The 17,759-nt window shown below is 42.9% G+C and overlaps 1 protein-coding gene across 3 annotated transcripts in view; it reads right to left on the bottom strand.

Annotated features, from left to right (window-relative positions):
• LOC120981019 (monocarboxylate transporter 2-like) overlaps positions 1 to 17,759 on the bottom strand; it is a 135,094-nt gene that overhangs the window by 64,910 nt on the left and 52,425 nt on the right. For all 3 annotated transcript variants that reach the window (XM_040410488.1, XM_040410480.1, XM_040410473.1), the window contains exon 2: positions 17,172 to 17,404. In XM_040410488.1, the coding sequence (XP_040266422.1) occupies positions 17,172 to 17,385 (214 nt within the window). In that variant the 5' untranslated portion in view covers positions 17,386 to 17,404. The remainder of the gene's footprint in view (positions 1 to 17,171; positions 17,405 to 17,759) is intronic.

Here is a 17,759-nt window from a genome sequence, read left to right on the forward strand (position 1 = left end):
ACTCTAATTGTGACAGGTATGGGAATAAAAGGGTGAGGAAAAAAAACAATAAGGATAAATAGAAATGTAAGGGGAATTTAAATCACTAAAACAGGAAGGTAGTAAGAAAGCATTGAAAAACTATAAGGAAAAAAATAAAATATCTAAAAGACAAATAAAAGCAGCCCAACTGGAGACAGAGAGATTTATTGCCAAAGATGGTAAAACTAACTCTAATATTGTTCCTCAATTATATAAATGGTAAACCGTTTAAACCTGAAAGTGCTAGCCATTTACAGAGTGATACAGAGTGATGGAGAAAGTGAAGTTATTACCGTATTTTTCGCCCTATAAGACGCACCGGTCCATAAGACGCACCTACAGTCGTGGCCAAAAGTTTTGAGAATGACAAAAATATTAGTTTTCACAAAGTTTGCTGCTAAACTGCTTTTAGATCTTTGTTTCAGTTGTTTCTGTGATGTAGTGAAATATAATTACACGCACTTCATACGTTTCAAAGGCTTTTATCGACAATTACATGATATTTATGGAAAGAGTCAGTATTTGCAGTGTTGGCCCTTCTTTTTCAGGACCTCTGCAATTCGACTCGGCATGCTCTCAATCAACTTCTGGGCCAATTCCTGACTGATAGCAACCCATTCTTTCATAATCACTTCTTGGAGTTTGTCAGAATTAGTGGGTTTTTGTTTGTCCACCCGCCTCTTGAGGATTGACCACAAGTTCTCAATGGGATTAAGATCTGGGGAGTTTCCAGGCCATGGACCCAAAATGTCAATGTTTTGGTCCCCAAGCCACTTAGTTATCACTTTTGCCTTATGGCACGGTGCTCCATCGTGCTGGAAAATGCATTGTTCTTCACCAAACTGTTGTTGGATTGTTGGAAGAAGTCAGAACCCATAAGACTTCGAAACGCGTCCGGAGGAAATTTGGACCCTCTAATACCACCATTTCTGCGTACGCTACAGACCACCAGAACCTGCACCTCTCTCTTATCTGCTGGCTGAGAACAGATTGCCCTGTGTCTGCTAAAGAAATCCCTGGAGCTACACTGTTCCACTCCACCCTAATTGGAGCAACCCAGGACTTAAGCACAAGGGACGCTGAAACAGCAGAGACCAGAGGAAAGCCTTTTTTGCGCTTTGGAGGTAAGGGAATAGTACAGCTCATAAAGAGGTGGGACGCCACCAGAGAGCTGGAATCCCGAATTATTCAAGTTAATCTGTGAAATTGATATAGTGTTTCTATAACGGAATATTGACTTTGTGAGCTGACCAAATATATAGTGTTGGATCGATACAACACTTGTAACTCACAGCCAATAATCGAACTGAAACCACGTCCTGCTATCTGGGAAAATTATACAAATGCATTCCAACATGTTTAATGGCGACTACTAATGCCGGATATTTGGTGACCATCCAATCGAGATTCTGGTTTGAATGACTATTCTATCTGTTAACCAGAGTATATTGTGAATTGCGGTTATTGAATTTCTGTGGTTATCGAATATATGGTGATGGTCTGATCGACACCCATCCCGAACGATCACCTTTATTTGATGACCTGACTACATTTGCTGCTAGGCACATAGGTTCAACGAATACCCTATTCCTCAGCTTTTAACATAATAATCGTCATTTTAGTGACGTTTTAATGTTTTATTGTGTATTTCTACTACAATTTACGTATCTTGTATGTTGATTTTAGATGCATGATTTTTAGTAATTTATGACCTGCAGAATATTTGAATATAATAAAATCAAATGTTTGAGCAGTCTTCCGGATATATGAGTGCCATATCTTTCTTGACTATCTTTTTGTATTAACCTTTTGGTGTGTGGAGTTCACAATGAGATATTGAGCACCATCCCATCCCCATTGATTAGTAGAGCCACCCCATTCTGCCAATATAGTTATCACTTTTGCCTTATGGCACGGTGCTCCATCGTGCTGGAAAATGCATTGTTCTTCACCAAACTGTTGTTGGATTGTTGGAAGAAGTTGCTGTTGGAGGGTGTTTTGGTACCATTCTTTATTCATGGCTGTGTTTTTGGGCAAAATTGTGAGTGAGCCCACTCCCTTGGATGAGAAGCAACCCCACACATGAATGGTCTCAGGATGCTTTACTGTTGGCATGACACAGGACTGATGGTAGCGCTCACCTTTTCTTCTCCGGACAAGCCATTTTCCAGATGCCCCAAACAATCAGAAAGAGGCTTCATCGGAGCAGTCCATTCACCATACTTTCTGCAGAAGATCAATCTGTCCCTGATGGGGTTTTTTTTGAGAGAAGTGGCTTATTTGCTGCCCTTCTTGACACCAGGCCATCTTCCAAAAGTCTTCGCCTCACTGTGCGTGCAGATGCGCTCACACCTGCCTGCTGCCATTCCTGAGCAAGCTCTGCACTGGTGGCACTCCGATCCCGCAGCTGAATCCTCTTTAGGAGACAATCCTGGCGCTTGCTGGATGTCACGACCGCTATCCCAGCAGCAGTCGTGTCGCACCAGATGGAGGGGAAGGGGGACCCTTATCTACGGATGGGAATAGTATGGCCACCCCTGACTAACCCTAAGCTGGCACCTGTCTGCCCTGATACCCTAGACGGGTGTGAACCCGTGCGGCGAGCAGGATGCCTAAACCCTCAGTCACCCTAACAAGCCTAGAGTGGGGAAAGGCCGATGGGAGCACTAGTCACCATCACTCATGTCTAGGAGAACAGCAGGGGAAGACAGCAACAAACAAACTATAGCAGAGATAGACTTATCCAGTCACGAGCAGAGAAGGCGATCCCAATCACGACAGTCCACGCCGGACAAGAGCTCCACAGCAACACCATCAAACGATCTCCTTCAAAGGTCAGAATAGAACTGGAAGTAAGGACTATATCTGGCAATGACTGCAAGTGAAACTGAAACTAATATAGTAGCTGGGAGTGGCAGACAGGACTCACCAGAGAAGGATGCCTACAAACTCCCAGTCAGGACAAAAAGGTTCACAAGGCAAAACCCGGATGACATACCCTGAACCATGGAGCAAACTCACAAGCTATCGCGAGTAGCAAGTCGCTGCGACCTTCTCCTCCCAGACCTGTCTGGATCAGTCACAGTCGTGACACTGGACTTTCTTGGACGCCCTGAAGCCTTCTTAACAAGAATTGAACCTCTTTCCTTGAAGTTCTTGATGATCCTATAAATTGTTGATTGAGGTGCAATCTTAGTAGCCACAATATCCTTGCCTGTGAAGCCATTTTTATGCAACGCAATGATGGCTGCACGCGTTTCTTTGCAGGTCACCATGGTTAACAATGGAAGAACAATGATTTCAATTATCACCCTCCTTTTAACATGTCAAGTCTGCCATTTTAACCCAATCAGCCTGACATAATGATCTCCAGCCTTGTGCTCGTCAACATTCTCACCTGAGTTAACAAGACGATTACTGAAATGATCTCAGCAGGTCCTTTATTGACAGCAATGAAATGCAGTGGAAAGGTTTTTTGGGGATTAAGTTAATTTTCATGGCAAAGAAGGACTATGCAAATCATCTGATCACTCTTCATAACATTCTGGAGTATATGCAAATTGCTATTATAAAAACTTAAGCAGCAACTTTTCCAATTTCCAATATTTATGTAATTCTCAAAACTTTTGGCCACGACTGTAGGTTTTTGGGGAGGAAAATAAGAAAAAAATATTTTTAACCAAAAGGTGTGCTTTTGGTGGGTTTGGAACTAATGGTGGTCTGTGGATGGCACTATTACTGGGGATCTGTGGATGGCACTATTACTGGGGATCTGTGGATGGCACTGTTATGGGGGGGATCTGTGAAGGACACTGTTATGGGGGGATCTGTGGATGACGCACTGTTATGGGGGTATCTGTGGATGACGCACTGTTATGGGGGGATCTGTGGATGACGGACACTGTTATGGGGGATCTGTGGATGACGGACACTGTTATGGGGGATCTGTGGATGACGGACACTGTTATGGGGGGATCTGTGGATGACGGACACTGTTATGGGGGATCTGTGGATGACGGACACTGTTATGGGGGGATCTGTGGATGACGGACACTGTTATGGGGGGATCTGTGGATGACAGACACTGTTATGGGGGATCTGTGGATGACGGATACTGTTATGGGAGGATCTGTGGATGACGGACACTGTTATGGGGGGATCTGTGGATGATGGACACTGTTATGGGGGGATCTGTGATGGACACTGTTATGGGGGGATCTGTGGCTTGCACTGTTACAGGAGGATCTGTGGCTGGCACTGTTACAGGGGGGATCTGTGGCTGGCACTGTTACAGGGGGGATCTGTGGCTGGCACTGTTACAGGGGGGATCTGTGGCTGGCACTGTTACAAGGGGATCTGTGGGTGGCACTGTTATGGGGGATCTGTGGGTGGTACTGTTATATATGTGCCATCCACAGACCCCCCACCCCATAACAGTGCCATCCACATACCCCCCCAGCCCATAACAGTGCCATCCACAGACCCCCCACCCCTTAACTGTGCCATCCACGGATGTTCCCCATAAAACTGTCATCCACAGATCCCCCCCCCCCCGCCGCTCCAGTATACAAATATAAAATGTCTTATTCAATTAAAAGTGATTAAACATGCCCCCTCAGTCCTACTATTACCGTACATCCTAACAGCTTCTGTACAACGCAGGCAGGCGCGTCACTTACTGACGTCACTTGCCTGTGCCACCTGCTTCATTCATAAAGTAGGCGGCACAGGCACGTGACATCAGGGAGTTACGCTGCCGCCCGCCCGGCCTGCCTGCATTCTACAGAAGCGGTTAGGATGTACGGTAATATTTGGAGTGGGGGGGCATGTTTAATCATTTTTAATTGAATAAGACATTTTATATTTGTATAGTGCAGCACTGGAGCGGCGGGGCTATAGTACAGTGACTGCACCGCCCCGCCGCTATTGCCGGCCCCCAGCTCCTCCTCCCAGTCCCTCCCTGCTCGCTCGTACATCGCAGCCTGCGATGTAAAACTGTCAGCATTCGCCCCATAAGACGCAGGGGCATTTCCCCCTATTTGGGGGGGGGAGTGCGTCTTATGGGGCGAAAAATACGGTAAATATTTTTTTTCTCCACTCCATTCACTGAGGAAAATGAACTGTCAAATGAAATACAGAGTGTCAAACTAAATTCCCGATTAAAATTGCCCTGTCTGACCCAGGAAGAAGTGCAGTAGCATCTTAAAAAGATTAAAACAGAAAAATCACCAGGTACAGATGGCATACTCCCCCATATTCTAAGATTATTAAGTAAGTTATAGATATAGACAGACCCTTATTTCTGAGGTTCCACATGATTGGCGCTTAGCAAATGTGGTGCCAATACTGAAAAAGGGGTCAAAAACAGTGCCCGGAAATTATAGATACTGTAGGTAAGTTTAACATCAGTCTTGGGTAAACTGTTTGAAGATTTTCTAAGATATGCTATTTTGGAGTATCTCAATGAAAATAAGAAAATAACACCATATCAGCATGGCTTCATGAGGGATTGGTCATCTCAAACTAATTGAATAAGTTTTTATGAGGAGGTAAGTTCTAGACTTGACAGGTGTGAGTCAGTTGATGTAATATATCTTGACTGTACACACTCAGATTGGGTCACTGTCACTAGTGGGGTACCTCATGGGTCAGTAGGGGGCACTATTCTTCAAAAAAGATTTATTAATGATCTTGTAGAAGGCTTGCACAGTAAAATTAAATTTTTGCAGATGTCACTAAACTGTGTAGAGTAATTAGCACGGAAGAAGACAGTATACGGCTACAGATGGATCTGGATAGATTGGAGGTTTGGGCAGAAAAGTGGCAGATAAGGTTTAACACTGACAAATGTAAGGTTATGCACATGGGAAGGAATAATACAAATCACCAGTACATACTAAATGGTAAAAGACTGGGTAACACTGACATGGAAAAGGACATTTAGGGAAATAGATTTTAAGGAATTTTAGTGGACAGCAAACTTAACTGTAGAAACCAGTGTCAGGCAGCTGCTGACATGGCCAATAAGATAATGGGTTGCATCAAAAGGGGTACAGATGCATGTGATGAGAACATAGTCCTGCCACTTTACAAATCACTAGTCAGACCACACATGGAGTAATGTGTACAATTCTAGGCTCCTGTGAACAAAATAGACAGACAAATGGAATGGGTGGACTACAGTACCCAAAAAGAATATCAAAACTAGGGTTAATCACTTCAGAAAAAAGACGACTAAGGGGAGATCTAATAACTACTGTATTTTTCGCCCTATAAGATGCATCGGCCCATAAGACGCACCTAGGTTTTTGAGGAGGAAAATAAGAAAATAAATATTTTTAACCAAAAGGTGTGCTTTTGGTGGGTTTTGAACTAATGGTGGTCTGTGCATGACACTACTATGGGGGATCTGTGGATGGCACTGTTATGGGGGATCTGAGGGGGACACTGTTATAGGGGGATCTGTGGATGGCACTGTTATGGGGGGGTGATCTGTGGATGGCACTGTTATGGGGGGGTAGATCTGTGGATGGCACTGTTATGGGGGAGATCTGGGGATGGCACTGTTATGGGGGGGTGATCTGTGGATGGCACTGTTATGGAGGGGGAAATGTGGATGGCACTGTTGTGGAGGGGGATCTGTGGATGGCACTGTTAGGGGGGGGGGGATCTGTGGATGGCACTGCTATATATGTGTCACCCACAGATCCCCCACTCCATAACAGTGCTATCCACAGATCCCCCCCCATAACAGTGCCATCCACATATCCCCCACCCCATAATAGTGGCATCCACAGATGCCCTAATATACCGGAGCTAAACCTGTGGGAGGGGCCGGTGTCATGCAAATGCGGCGGGGCCGGTGCAATCACTGTACTCCCCACCGCTCACTCACTGCTTTATTGCCTAAACCTTTTATAATAATAACTTTAATTGAAGTTCTGATCACCAGCCCCATCTGTACTACTTACTAAATGTCCTGTAGCAGGCAGAGCAGGGCGAATGGCCATAACTCACTGATGTCACGTGCCTGCGCCGCCTACTTTAAGAATGAAGTAGGCGGCGCAGGCACGTGACATCAGTGAGTTACGGTCGGTCGCCCGCCCTGCTCTGCCTGCTACAGGACATTTAGTAAGTAGTACAGATGGGGCTGGGGATCGGAACTTCAATTAAAGTTATTATTATAAAAGGTTTAGGCATTAAGGAAGTGAGTGAGCGGTGGGGCCGGAGAACAGTGACCGCACCGGCCCCTCCCCCCTCCAGCTGATACATCGCAGTCTGCGATGCTGCAGCATCGCAGACCGCAATGTAAAATGGCAGCATTCGCCCCATAAGACGCAGGGGAATTTTCCCCCTACTTTTGGGGGGAAAAAGTGTGTCTTATGGGGCGAAAAATACGGTATGTATAAATATATCAGGGGAGTAAAGAGATCTCTCCCATCATCTATTTGTACCCAGGACTGTAACCGTGAGGAGGGGACGTCTTCAGCGTCTAGATGAAAGAAGCTTTCTACACAAACATAGAAGAATATTCTTTATGGTAAGAGCAGTGAGACTATGGAACTGTCTGCCAGAAGTGGTGGTGATGGTAAACTCGCTCAAAGAGTTCAAGAGTAGCCTGGATGTATTTCTGGAGGGTAATAATATTACAGGCTATAGTTTTAGATTTTTGGAGAAGGGTCGTTGATCCAGGGAGTATTCTGATTGCCTGATTGGAGTTAGGAAGGAATATTTTCCTCTACAATGAGGAAATTGGCTTTTACCTCACAGTTTTTTTTTTTGCCTTCCTCTGTATCAACTTGCAGGATAACAGGCTGAACTGGATGGACAGATGTCTTTTTTAGCCTTACAGTGTAGATAGTTTTGGTACTATATAATTATAATTAGTTATTGATTTTATTTAGCTTATTTATCTTTTAACTACTCGCATCATGTTTTATGAATGCTGTTCAAATGCTTGGTCTTGTCCCAGCTCAAGTGTATTATAACTATGATGGTTGGTAAGTTGTCCAATTTCAGCCTACCAGTGATGTATTTGCATACTTTTCCACAAAAAGGGGTGATCATGCTATACGGGAGACAACAGCTAACTATAATCTTTTGAAATGACCATGATGCCTGGTAAACAAGGACAGTTAACAGCCCTAAGCCTGGTGGCACAGCACATCATGTAAAGGGGTAACCTGTTTGTCTCTTTTGTTTCTAAGGACTGTCATCTGGAGACATACTGGTATTCTTCAGACAGCCATCTTGCAGGAGGCAAATTCTGGTATCCCCACAGGCCCACACAAGGGCCATTGATGACATTGTCAGCAATGCAATTGCACAGATTGCAGAGAACTGCATAGAAAGGGAACAATAAGGCACTAGGGAATAGTGTGGGTGTAACCATATGTAGCACCTGAAGGTCCTGTTGTGTGAGTAGAGAATGGCAGGCTCATATGCAGCCACCGTAAGACAAGCTGTTGGGCTAGAGGCAGAGACTGAGATGGACTTGAGAACATTGTGTGGTTTTGTGCCATAGGCCCAAGTATTGCCACCTTGAGACAAACCTATGAGCAGAATCTGAAAGTCATAAAATAAAATGTATTTATTTCAGTCACTTATATAGCGCTGATATATTCCGTAGAGCTTTACAGACATTATCATCATTCACTGTCCTCAATGAGGCTCATAATCTAAGCTCCCTATCAGTATGTCTTTGGAGTGTGGGAGGAAACTGGAGTACTCGAAGGCAACCCACACAAACACGGGCAGAAAATGCAAACTCCACGTAGATGTTGTCCTTGGTCACATTTTAACACAGGACCATAGCACTGCAAGGCACCGGTGCTAACCACTGAGCCACCGTGCTACTACAACTGCATTGTGTCATCTAAAGAGACCCTTTTATGTGCTTAAAACATCAGAGCTTCAAAACGCCTTGCTTTTCCAGTGTCTCTTACAAAGAGTAAATGCAAATTTGTTGCTGTCTTATTGAGAAGCATTCCAAAAGATTTTGTACCTACATATATTTCTCATACTTTTTGAAGGCAAGAAGCACAACACATTGTTATCTTTCGCTGACAGCATATTGAGGGACATCTTGGTTTACATGGCCAGCTGGAGCATGGCTGGAGACAAAAACAGCTTAATTTAAAAAGAAACTCACTGAAAATAAGGGCCCATGTGCTATCTTTTGCGAAGCGGATACACGGATCAGAAGCCCACATATACACTTGAAGCGTTTTCGTGGACTTTCAGATCAATCCCTCCACACCGCAAAAGATAGGACATGTCCTATCTTTTGCCGTATTTTGTGGATCATTGATTTAAATGGGTACACACCACAATACAGGATTCACACGGGCAGTGCCCATGCATCATGGACCACTATTTGTGGTCCGCAAGATGGGAACAGCGCCCATACGTTGTGTGAATAAGTCCTAAATGTAATAAAAATTAAGGGGATCATTCCATGAATTTTAAAACCTTTACTCAATTATCTGTAGGACTTTCCTATTTATAATTAAGAGTGAATGAATGAATGGTGTCTAGACCACTTCTCCTTCTTCTCTATAAGATCATTACACCAGCACTGGGAGGAAAGGGAGTAGTGAAGCTACTGAGCATGTTAGTCTACCTTGAAATGCAGGAGAAGGTAGACCAGAAGGATAAACAGCAGGAGGCGCTAGCAGAGAGGAAAATGTAATGTTTGTGAAAACAGAGCTCTATTTTTATTGCATGTGTATTGAAATGACACTTTATTTGAAATGCCCTATTATTTGCATAGTAATACTTTTGTGGGTTAACCCCTTTAAGACATACATGATAATGTTAACAGTAATATTTCCCATGCAATCAAGTCAATTTGTCAAATAAACAGTAAGTGCAATATAAAATGTACATTTCAAACTACAGTAGTACTAGAATTTACAGAACATATCAACACACTACAGTCAAAGACATTATATCTATGTACAGCTTTATTTATAGATCTGTTGTAATAATCTAATTCTAGTTGGCATAATTTTGGATGCTCACAAAAAGCGATGCATCACTTAAATAGTGTGCCTAAGAGTCTAAGGAATATTCCAGAAGCCATAGGTTGTGTTGAAGGGCAGCCATTCCTAACACACAGTTTGTGACTAGAGATGAGCGAATTTCTCAAAAATTTGTTTCGGTCAGTCCGCCGAATTTTCCAAAAAGATTCGATCCGAATTTATTTGTGGCAAATTGCGTTAAAAACAGCTATTTCCTGGCTGCAGAGTGCTTGTATAGTTGTGTAGAACACTGTGCCTAGCAGAAACACGCATATGGAGTCTGTTGACTCAATACCGTGAGTCAGTATGACAAGCAGATGACAAGTGTCGCTCTTAGAATCACTGCACACTTCACTTATTTAGGCAGTTATGGGGCCAAAACTGACCAAATAACTCGTGTGCACTCAGCCTTACAGGTCAATGTTAGTGCCAGGTATAAAGCACCGTGCAGAGGCCCAAGAAACTACTATAGCGTGAAAGAGCGCACTCCTTTTACACTGTCGATTCCATACAGCTGATTCCAAATAGATTTCTACAGAACCTGTTCTATTAAAAGCTTATACAAGTAGAACCCCCCTGACAGAGTGGAGAGTGTGCCAGCAGTAAGTTTGTGTTGACGTCACAGATTATTTTGCCTTTCCTCTGATCCGTCAGAACAACTGCCTCCAAATAACGGATCCTGTCTATGAAGCATCCGCCTTCACACGGTCAGCATTTGGTCAGTAATCCATCAGTATTGCTAAAGCAAAAAAATAACAGGAGTGGATCCAAAACAGAGATGACACGTGAATGGAATATTTGCATGTCTTCTGTGTTTTGTACCCACTCTTGCTTTTGGCTACTAAATCATAAGCCAATTCTGATGCAAAATAGGGACCATGTCATACAGGAGGAGACCACAGAGTGGCCCAGTGACATAGTGGGGAGGTAAAAGCAGCATGAGGAGATCACAGAGTGGCCCAGTGACAGAGTGGGGAGGTGGCAGCAGCATGAGGAGACCACAGAGTGGCCAAGTGATATAGTGATGAGGTGGCAGCAGCATGAGGAGACCAAAGAGTGGCCCAGTGACATAGTGTTGAGGTGGCAGCAGCATGAGGAGACCACAGAGTGGCCCAGTGACAGAGTGTTGAGGTAGCAGCAGCATGAGGAGACCACAGAGTGGTGAGGTGGCAGCAGCATGAGGAGACCACAAAGTGGCCCAGTGACAGAGTAGGGAGGTGGCAGCAGCATGAGGAGACCACAGAGTGGCCCAGTGACAGAGTGAAGAGGTGGGGGGCAATAGCAATACCAGCTGAAGATGGTGGGTGGCAATAGGAGCACCTGGAAGCAGGTGTCGAATCAGGCAGGTGGCAGCATCAGAATAGTAGCTGAAGCAGGTAGACAGAAGAAACAGGTCTCTTTTGACAAAGTTTATGTGTGGCACCGTGGTTGATCTAGTCTGATGCATCAGGTACTGGTGTTTGAAAATCCTGTCTGATCCACACCTGATTCATCTTCACAAAGGTCAGTTTCTCCACATTTTGGGTGAACAGGCGAGTTCTCCTTGGAGTAACTATGGCCCCCACTGCACTAAACACCTGCCCAGATGCCACACTGCTGGCCAGGCAGGAAAGCTTGTCCATGGTAACTCGGCCAGTTGCGGCCACAAATCAAGTTTGGCCGCCCAGTAGTCCAGGGGTTCTTCGATGTGGGGTGGCAGGGTGCACTCTAAGTATGCCACAACCTGCTGGTTCAGGTTCTGCTCTATGTCTAGCTGCTGCTGCTGGTGAGTAGTTTCTTCAGTAGGCGCGTGAAGAAAACTGCTCATGAGCGACTCTAGACTTAAGTTGCTGCGGATGGAGCTGGTACTGCTCATGCCCCCCCACCCACCCTAGCAGCCATGGCAGTGGAACGTAAGCGCAGAGGGCACCCCCGGTCAGATCTGCGTGAGGATGGGCGATAGCGCACAAAGGCAGCGGCCAACTGACTATATAGGATGTCTCGATAGTAGTTCAGTTTGTCCTCCTTCTCAGTGGGTGTAAAAAAGGCCCCCATTTTGGACTGGTAGCGAGGGTCTAATTGGCTCTTGGCAATCACTTCGGTGATCGATTCCTGATGGAATGATTGACGAATAGTAGGAGGACAAGGAGCAGGAACATCAGAACCAGCAGATGGTGGGAAGGACAGACAGCTCCCTTCGACTGAGGTGGTGGAGCCTTGACTGCATGAAATTGGGTGCCTGCAAATGGGCGATGCAGCGATTGCTGTGGGAGGCTGGACCACCACATCGGAGCCACAGTTCTCTCAGGCCACTTTATGGTGACACTGCATGTGTTGACGCAGGGCCGTGGTGCCAACATTGGCACCCTGGCCACGCTTCACCTTCTGACCACAAATTTGGCAAATGGCCATGTTTACCTCCTCCGGTGGCTTAACAAAAAATTGCCACACCGCCGAGTATGGCATTTTCCCCCCAACACTCTGCAATGACTGCCTGCTACCGCTGCCTCCGTGAACCTCTTCATTGCTACACTGATAACAGCGGATTGGAAGTTGTATTTATACATGTAAGCAATATGATTCAGAATTTTCCATTTCCATTACATCCAGAATTGATGTCATGTAAGTGAAAAGCGCATAGTATAACTCATTGTACGATATATTAAAATGCATTGTAGCCAAAACAGAATTGCATATAGTGTTCACTGAAAAAAGTTGTAGTTTTTAATGGTGTCATTCTGAGGTACACATAAATTACTGATTAACTTTTATAAACTCTTTCTGGGAGGGGAATAGGAAAAAACAGCAATACTACCACTGAGTTTTTCTGTTATAATTTTTGCAGTGTTTTTTTTTCTCATAAATAACATGATAATTTTATTCTATGGTGAATAAGCAAAAAGCAGCAATTCTTGCATTTCATTTTACGGCGTTCACCATACGGGATAAATTACATGATAACTGCGTATTTACGGGCACAGCGATATGAAATATGCGAAGATTTTATTTTTACATTTTTTTCCCATTGAAAACGTGTTTTTTATTAATTGGATATTTTTTCTATTTCTATAGTACACTGTATTTTAATGTCAATACTATACTGACTTTTACCAGCAGGCTGCGCCAGAGAGATGTGGCCTGCTAGGAAACACTGGAGGCATGGGGGTCACTAAAGGGTTAATAAAGAAGGCAAGGTCACTGAATGCCTTACTTAGATGCCCTCAAAATTTGACTATAAAAGCTATCCCATTTACGTTAACAGATGTTATACAAATGATTAAACAATTGTATTTTATTATGGAAGGTAAATATCATAATCCAAGAAGTCTACTGTCTCCCTTTTCTCTTTATCTAAAATGTATACCTGTAGGCACACCCATTCTACAATGCTTGTTAGAGTTTGCTGCCTTTTTACACAATCCACTCCCTTGTGTCTGACTCAAACATCTACCCACATAACCGGTTGTAATGTAAAGTATTGAAAATGTTCCCTCAAGCAGGACTATCAGCCCTTCTGTGCCCATCAGGTTTGTGGAATGGCTTCATATTATTACTGTTGTAGTTCTTTAGAATGATTATTGCAACTGCTCTTCTCATAAAACAGTGGGTTATTTTATTATTTGATTCTGCATTCAGAAACATGGTTTCAAACCCAAAACTTAATTTACATGGCTGCATGGATATTATCTTACAAAGTACAGAACATTTAAACCATATGACAAAGTCTGAGGCTGATTTGAACAGTTCCTAGAAGAGACAATTTCCCTTCTGTGCAGCTGGGAATAAAATGCATGTGTTACAGATGTTCTCTTCTTCTGAGATACCTAGTCTCTGGGCCAATAATGTAAATGTAAAACATTATCACAGGCTCCTTAGCATACTGCTCTGCAAGAAAGCTGCAGACTTGTCCTTGAGATTACATGTCAGGTCAGGGATATGTGATATGTTAGAAGGGCTTGTGGATCAACCCCACAAATTGTTCTTGTGAATAGGAATCATTGTGAAGATAATATTGTAGCCCAGACCAAACAATCTGACACACTACTCAGATCCTGAACTGACTGACGCCATTATTTTCTCCAGATTGAATTTGTAGCTCTTACACAATTATGCTGCAAATACAAGAGCATGTTCAGAATACAACTGACCATGAACCATAGATATTTGCAGATCAGCATAAATGAAAGAGTGTAAGCTCTTCTTATTTGTAACATTTAGTTATGTTCATGAATTGAATCCCCATTAATTGATATGAACAGACATCATTTGACGTCACACAATGCAGCAGATTAGAGGAAACATTCCTTTCTCAAACCCCCTTTTTCTATGTTGTTTAATATTTAATAATAATAATAATAATAATAATAAAAGCGCTTTACAAATTCATAGGGTTCATGTACAAAACAAAAGTAACCGGATAATATGCAACTGAAACACTAGGTGTCAGGGCCCTGCTCGCAAGAACTTACAATCTATGAGGAATTGGGGGTGACACATAAGGTAGTTGATTGTGATAAGTTGGATTGAGCCATTATTGAACTGACAGGAATGATGCGGCCGATCTGCTTAGGGTTTGGGACTGCTAGACGATCGAGTTTAGGCCAGAGGAGTTGGTGGGGGAGAGGTTTAGTCTGGGAAAAGTCATTTTAGGTAGCTTGATAAGCCTGCCTGAAAAGATGCGTTTTTAAGGCACGTTTGAAGGTGGAGAAGTTGTAAATTGACCTAATATTCCGGGGTAGAGTATTCCAGAGAGTAGGTGCAGCTCGAGAAAAGTCTTGAAGACGGGAGGGAGAGGTACGAATTATGGAGGTTATTAATTTTAGGTTTCTAACAGAACGGAGAGCACGAGTAGGGTGGTAGATGGAGATGAGGGAGGAGATGTATGTAGGTGCAGCACTGTGGAGAGCTTTGTGGGTGACGATGAGAAGTTTGATATTTGAATCGTCTCATTATAAAAAAGGGAGAAATTTATCATGATGGTAATATTTGAAGCCGGTTTTGCTTGAGTCTGTGTTGGAGTACTTTATGGCACATTTATCAAATGTCACAGGTTGTTTGATAAATTTGTCTTATCCTTAAGCCTAACACGTTTGTCTAGAAAAGCTACTCCAGTTTTCCTTCTCCACCCTCCTACGTGAGTGAGATTGCAACTTTTTTTTTGTGACTTTTTAAAAAAAGTCTCATTGATAAATCTGGAGTGAAACTTATTAAATAGATCAGTTCTTTTGGCTCATAGAAGGGGATCCACTTCTACAATGTCCATCAGACAAAAAAAGAGCATAGGGCCAGAAGACAAAAAACATTTAACAAATACAGCAACACAGACATGCCTTCCAACTTTTGAAAATCACAAATAGGGACAATATGTGCACTGCACTAAGAGCGACGCAGCAATTTTTTAATACTAGGCCATGCCCAAAGCATAACTATACACACCCAGTTCGCTTAATGCCCCTCACATAGTAATGATTCCCCTTTTGTGACAGCACGCAGTAGCAATGCCCACACTGTGCCCCCTTCACAATAGTAATACAAACATTTTCCCCCTACACAGTAGTTTTGCCCACATGTGCCCCTCACAGTAATGTCTAGATGTTCCCCTCACTGTAGTTATGCTCACATGTGCCCCCTTCACAGTAGCTATGCCGAGATGTTTCTCCCTCACAGTTGCTATGCCCAGCTATGCCCCCTTCACAGTAGCTATGGACAGATATGTGTTCCCTTCACAGTAATTATGCCCAGATATGTGCCTCTTTAAAGTAGTTATACCCAAAATATGCCCTCTCACAGCAATTATGCCCAGATATAGTCTATAGTCAAATGAGCCAGTTTTCTTTTATGCAGATTCTGATAAATGTCCCCTTATATATTGTCTTGCCAGATGAAGTTGCTTATCAATAGCAACCAATGCGAATTTTCTTATTTATAATAAAAAGGAATTATTATAATAAAAAAGAGCTTAGGGTGAATACAACCACATGATTGTTGGATAGGGCTGGTGGAAACATTTTTGCTGGCATATAACAAGTGACCATTGATACCACTTTTTAGATATCAAGCCTTATTTGAATTATTTGAATTTATGGACAGATCCCTCAGATAATGACAACATCTCGATCCACTGGGCTCTAGAAGATGCTCATCCAACCTAACCACTATAACTACAAACATAAATTGTAGCTATTAATATTCAATTCCCTATATATTATATATTGCCAACTTAAAGGTTTACTTTACAAATAAATTATTGATAAGTGAATTACAGAGCTAACTCTCAGATGCATGCATACACATGTAGTGTTTTAATATTCGGTTTAAACTTTAAACATTGCGAAAACTTACCAACTGAAATAATTTCATGGGTTGTCCTACCACAAACACTCATCATAACACCTCTGGGACCTCCAACAATCATGAGAACAGAGACCCTATGTTTCCCTGTTTTCACGGAGTGGCAGTCATGCATGAGCACTGCCGCTTCATTGAACTGTATCGGAGTGCGAAAGATAGTCGAATGCAAGCACTGTGGTGGGACAACCCCTTTAAAGAAATATACATACTTGTAGAAATGTGAAAAGCAAGATATTCAACTACACATATAGGAAATAAACACATATTTAGACATTTGTAGTGCAGTCTTTGGCAGCCATTTATGGTTCTCTATTTTTGACAAGTTGAATGTATTTGAAGCTTGGTCAGTAGGTATAGAACTGTATCACATGCTAGTAAGGAGTTCCTCCTGAGGCAGTTGACTAGAGTGTTGACTCGCACTGCATACACAGAAGTGAACTTCAATTGATCCCAGTTGCTTTGTACTTGAACTGTTGATGCACCAGTGAATTTAACTAGAATGTTGTGCTGTTTTTATATGTTATGCACATGTTATGCCAATGTGTTCTTTATATGCTTATACTGTACCTATAAAAGGAGTTGTGAATTATTTCCACTGTATATTGATGGGAATGTGGGCTGGAATGGTCTCCAGTCATTTGTGCACATGCAATAGTATAGCGCCACATGGGCTCCATGCTCCAAGTTGAAGACACATGGTTCAGTGAAGACTTCCGCTTATTAACTCATCTTTATATTTTAACAAACCAATAATATATTCCATTTTGCTAAAATAAAACAAAATGTTTTCCAACTTACCTCCAGCATACATAACAGCCAGCATAATAGAGGATATCCATGCAATCTCACTGTATGAAGTACTGAAAATTTCCTGGATTTCCTTGAAATATACTGTAATGGCTTTGGGAAATGCATATGAAAATCCAATTGAAATGAAAGATGCGAAAACTACAACCCATCCCCATCCTCCATCTGGAGGGGTATATTGCAGCGCCACTGGCATGTCTGGCATTTTTTAAAGTAGAAATATTCTGCAAAAGAAGATGTAAAATTTTTGTTTAAAATTACATGAAACATATATAGTAAATCATGGAGAACATAAACAAGTTTATTCAGATACGTATTTGGGGACAGATTTATCAAGCCTCTTATCCAGTTGTGTACATAGAAAAGTAAGGGCCCCACAGCAAGGATTAAACCAGTCCCCAACACAGGACAGAAGGATTTCTGCCTAAACCCTTTTCAATGACCCTTGGGCCATTTCACCACTGCTTCATTTGCTAAAAGTTGTTCCTTTAGAGGGTAGAGTCCTGACCAAGTTTTCATCTCCAGTAGAAGAGTAGATAATCCCAACTAAGACTGGGCCCCCTCTTGCCCTGGGCCCCA

This window comes from Bufo bufo, chromosome 1, assembly GCF_905171765.1.
Source record: "Bufo bufo chromosome 1, aBufBuf1.1, whole genome shotgun sequence".
NCBI lineage: Eukaryota > Metazoa > Chordata > Amphibia > Anura > Bufonidae > Bufo > Bufo bufo.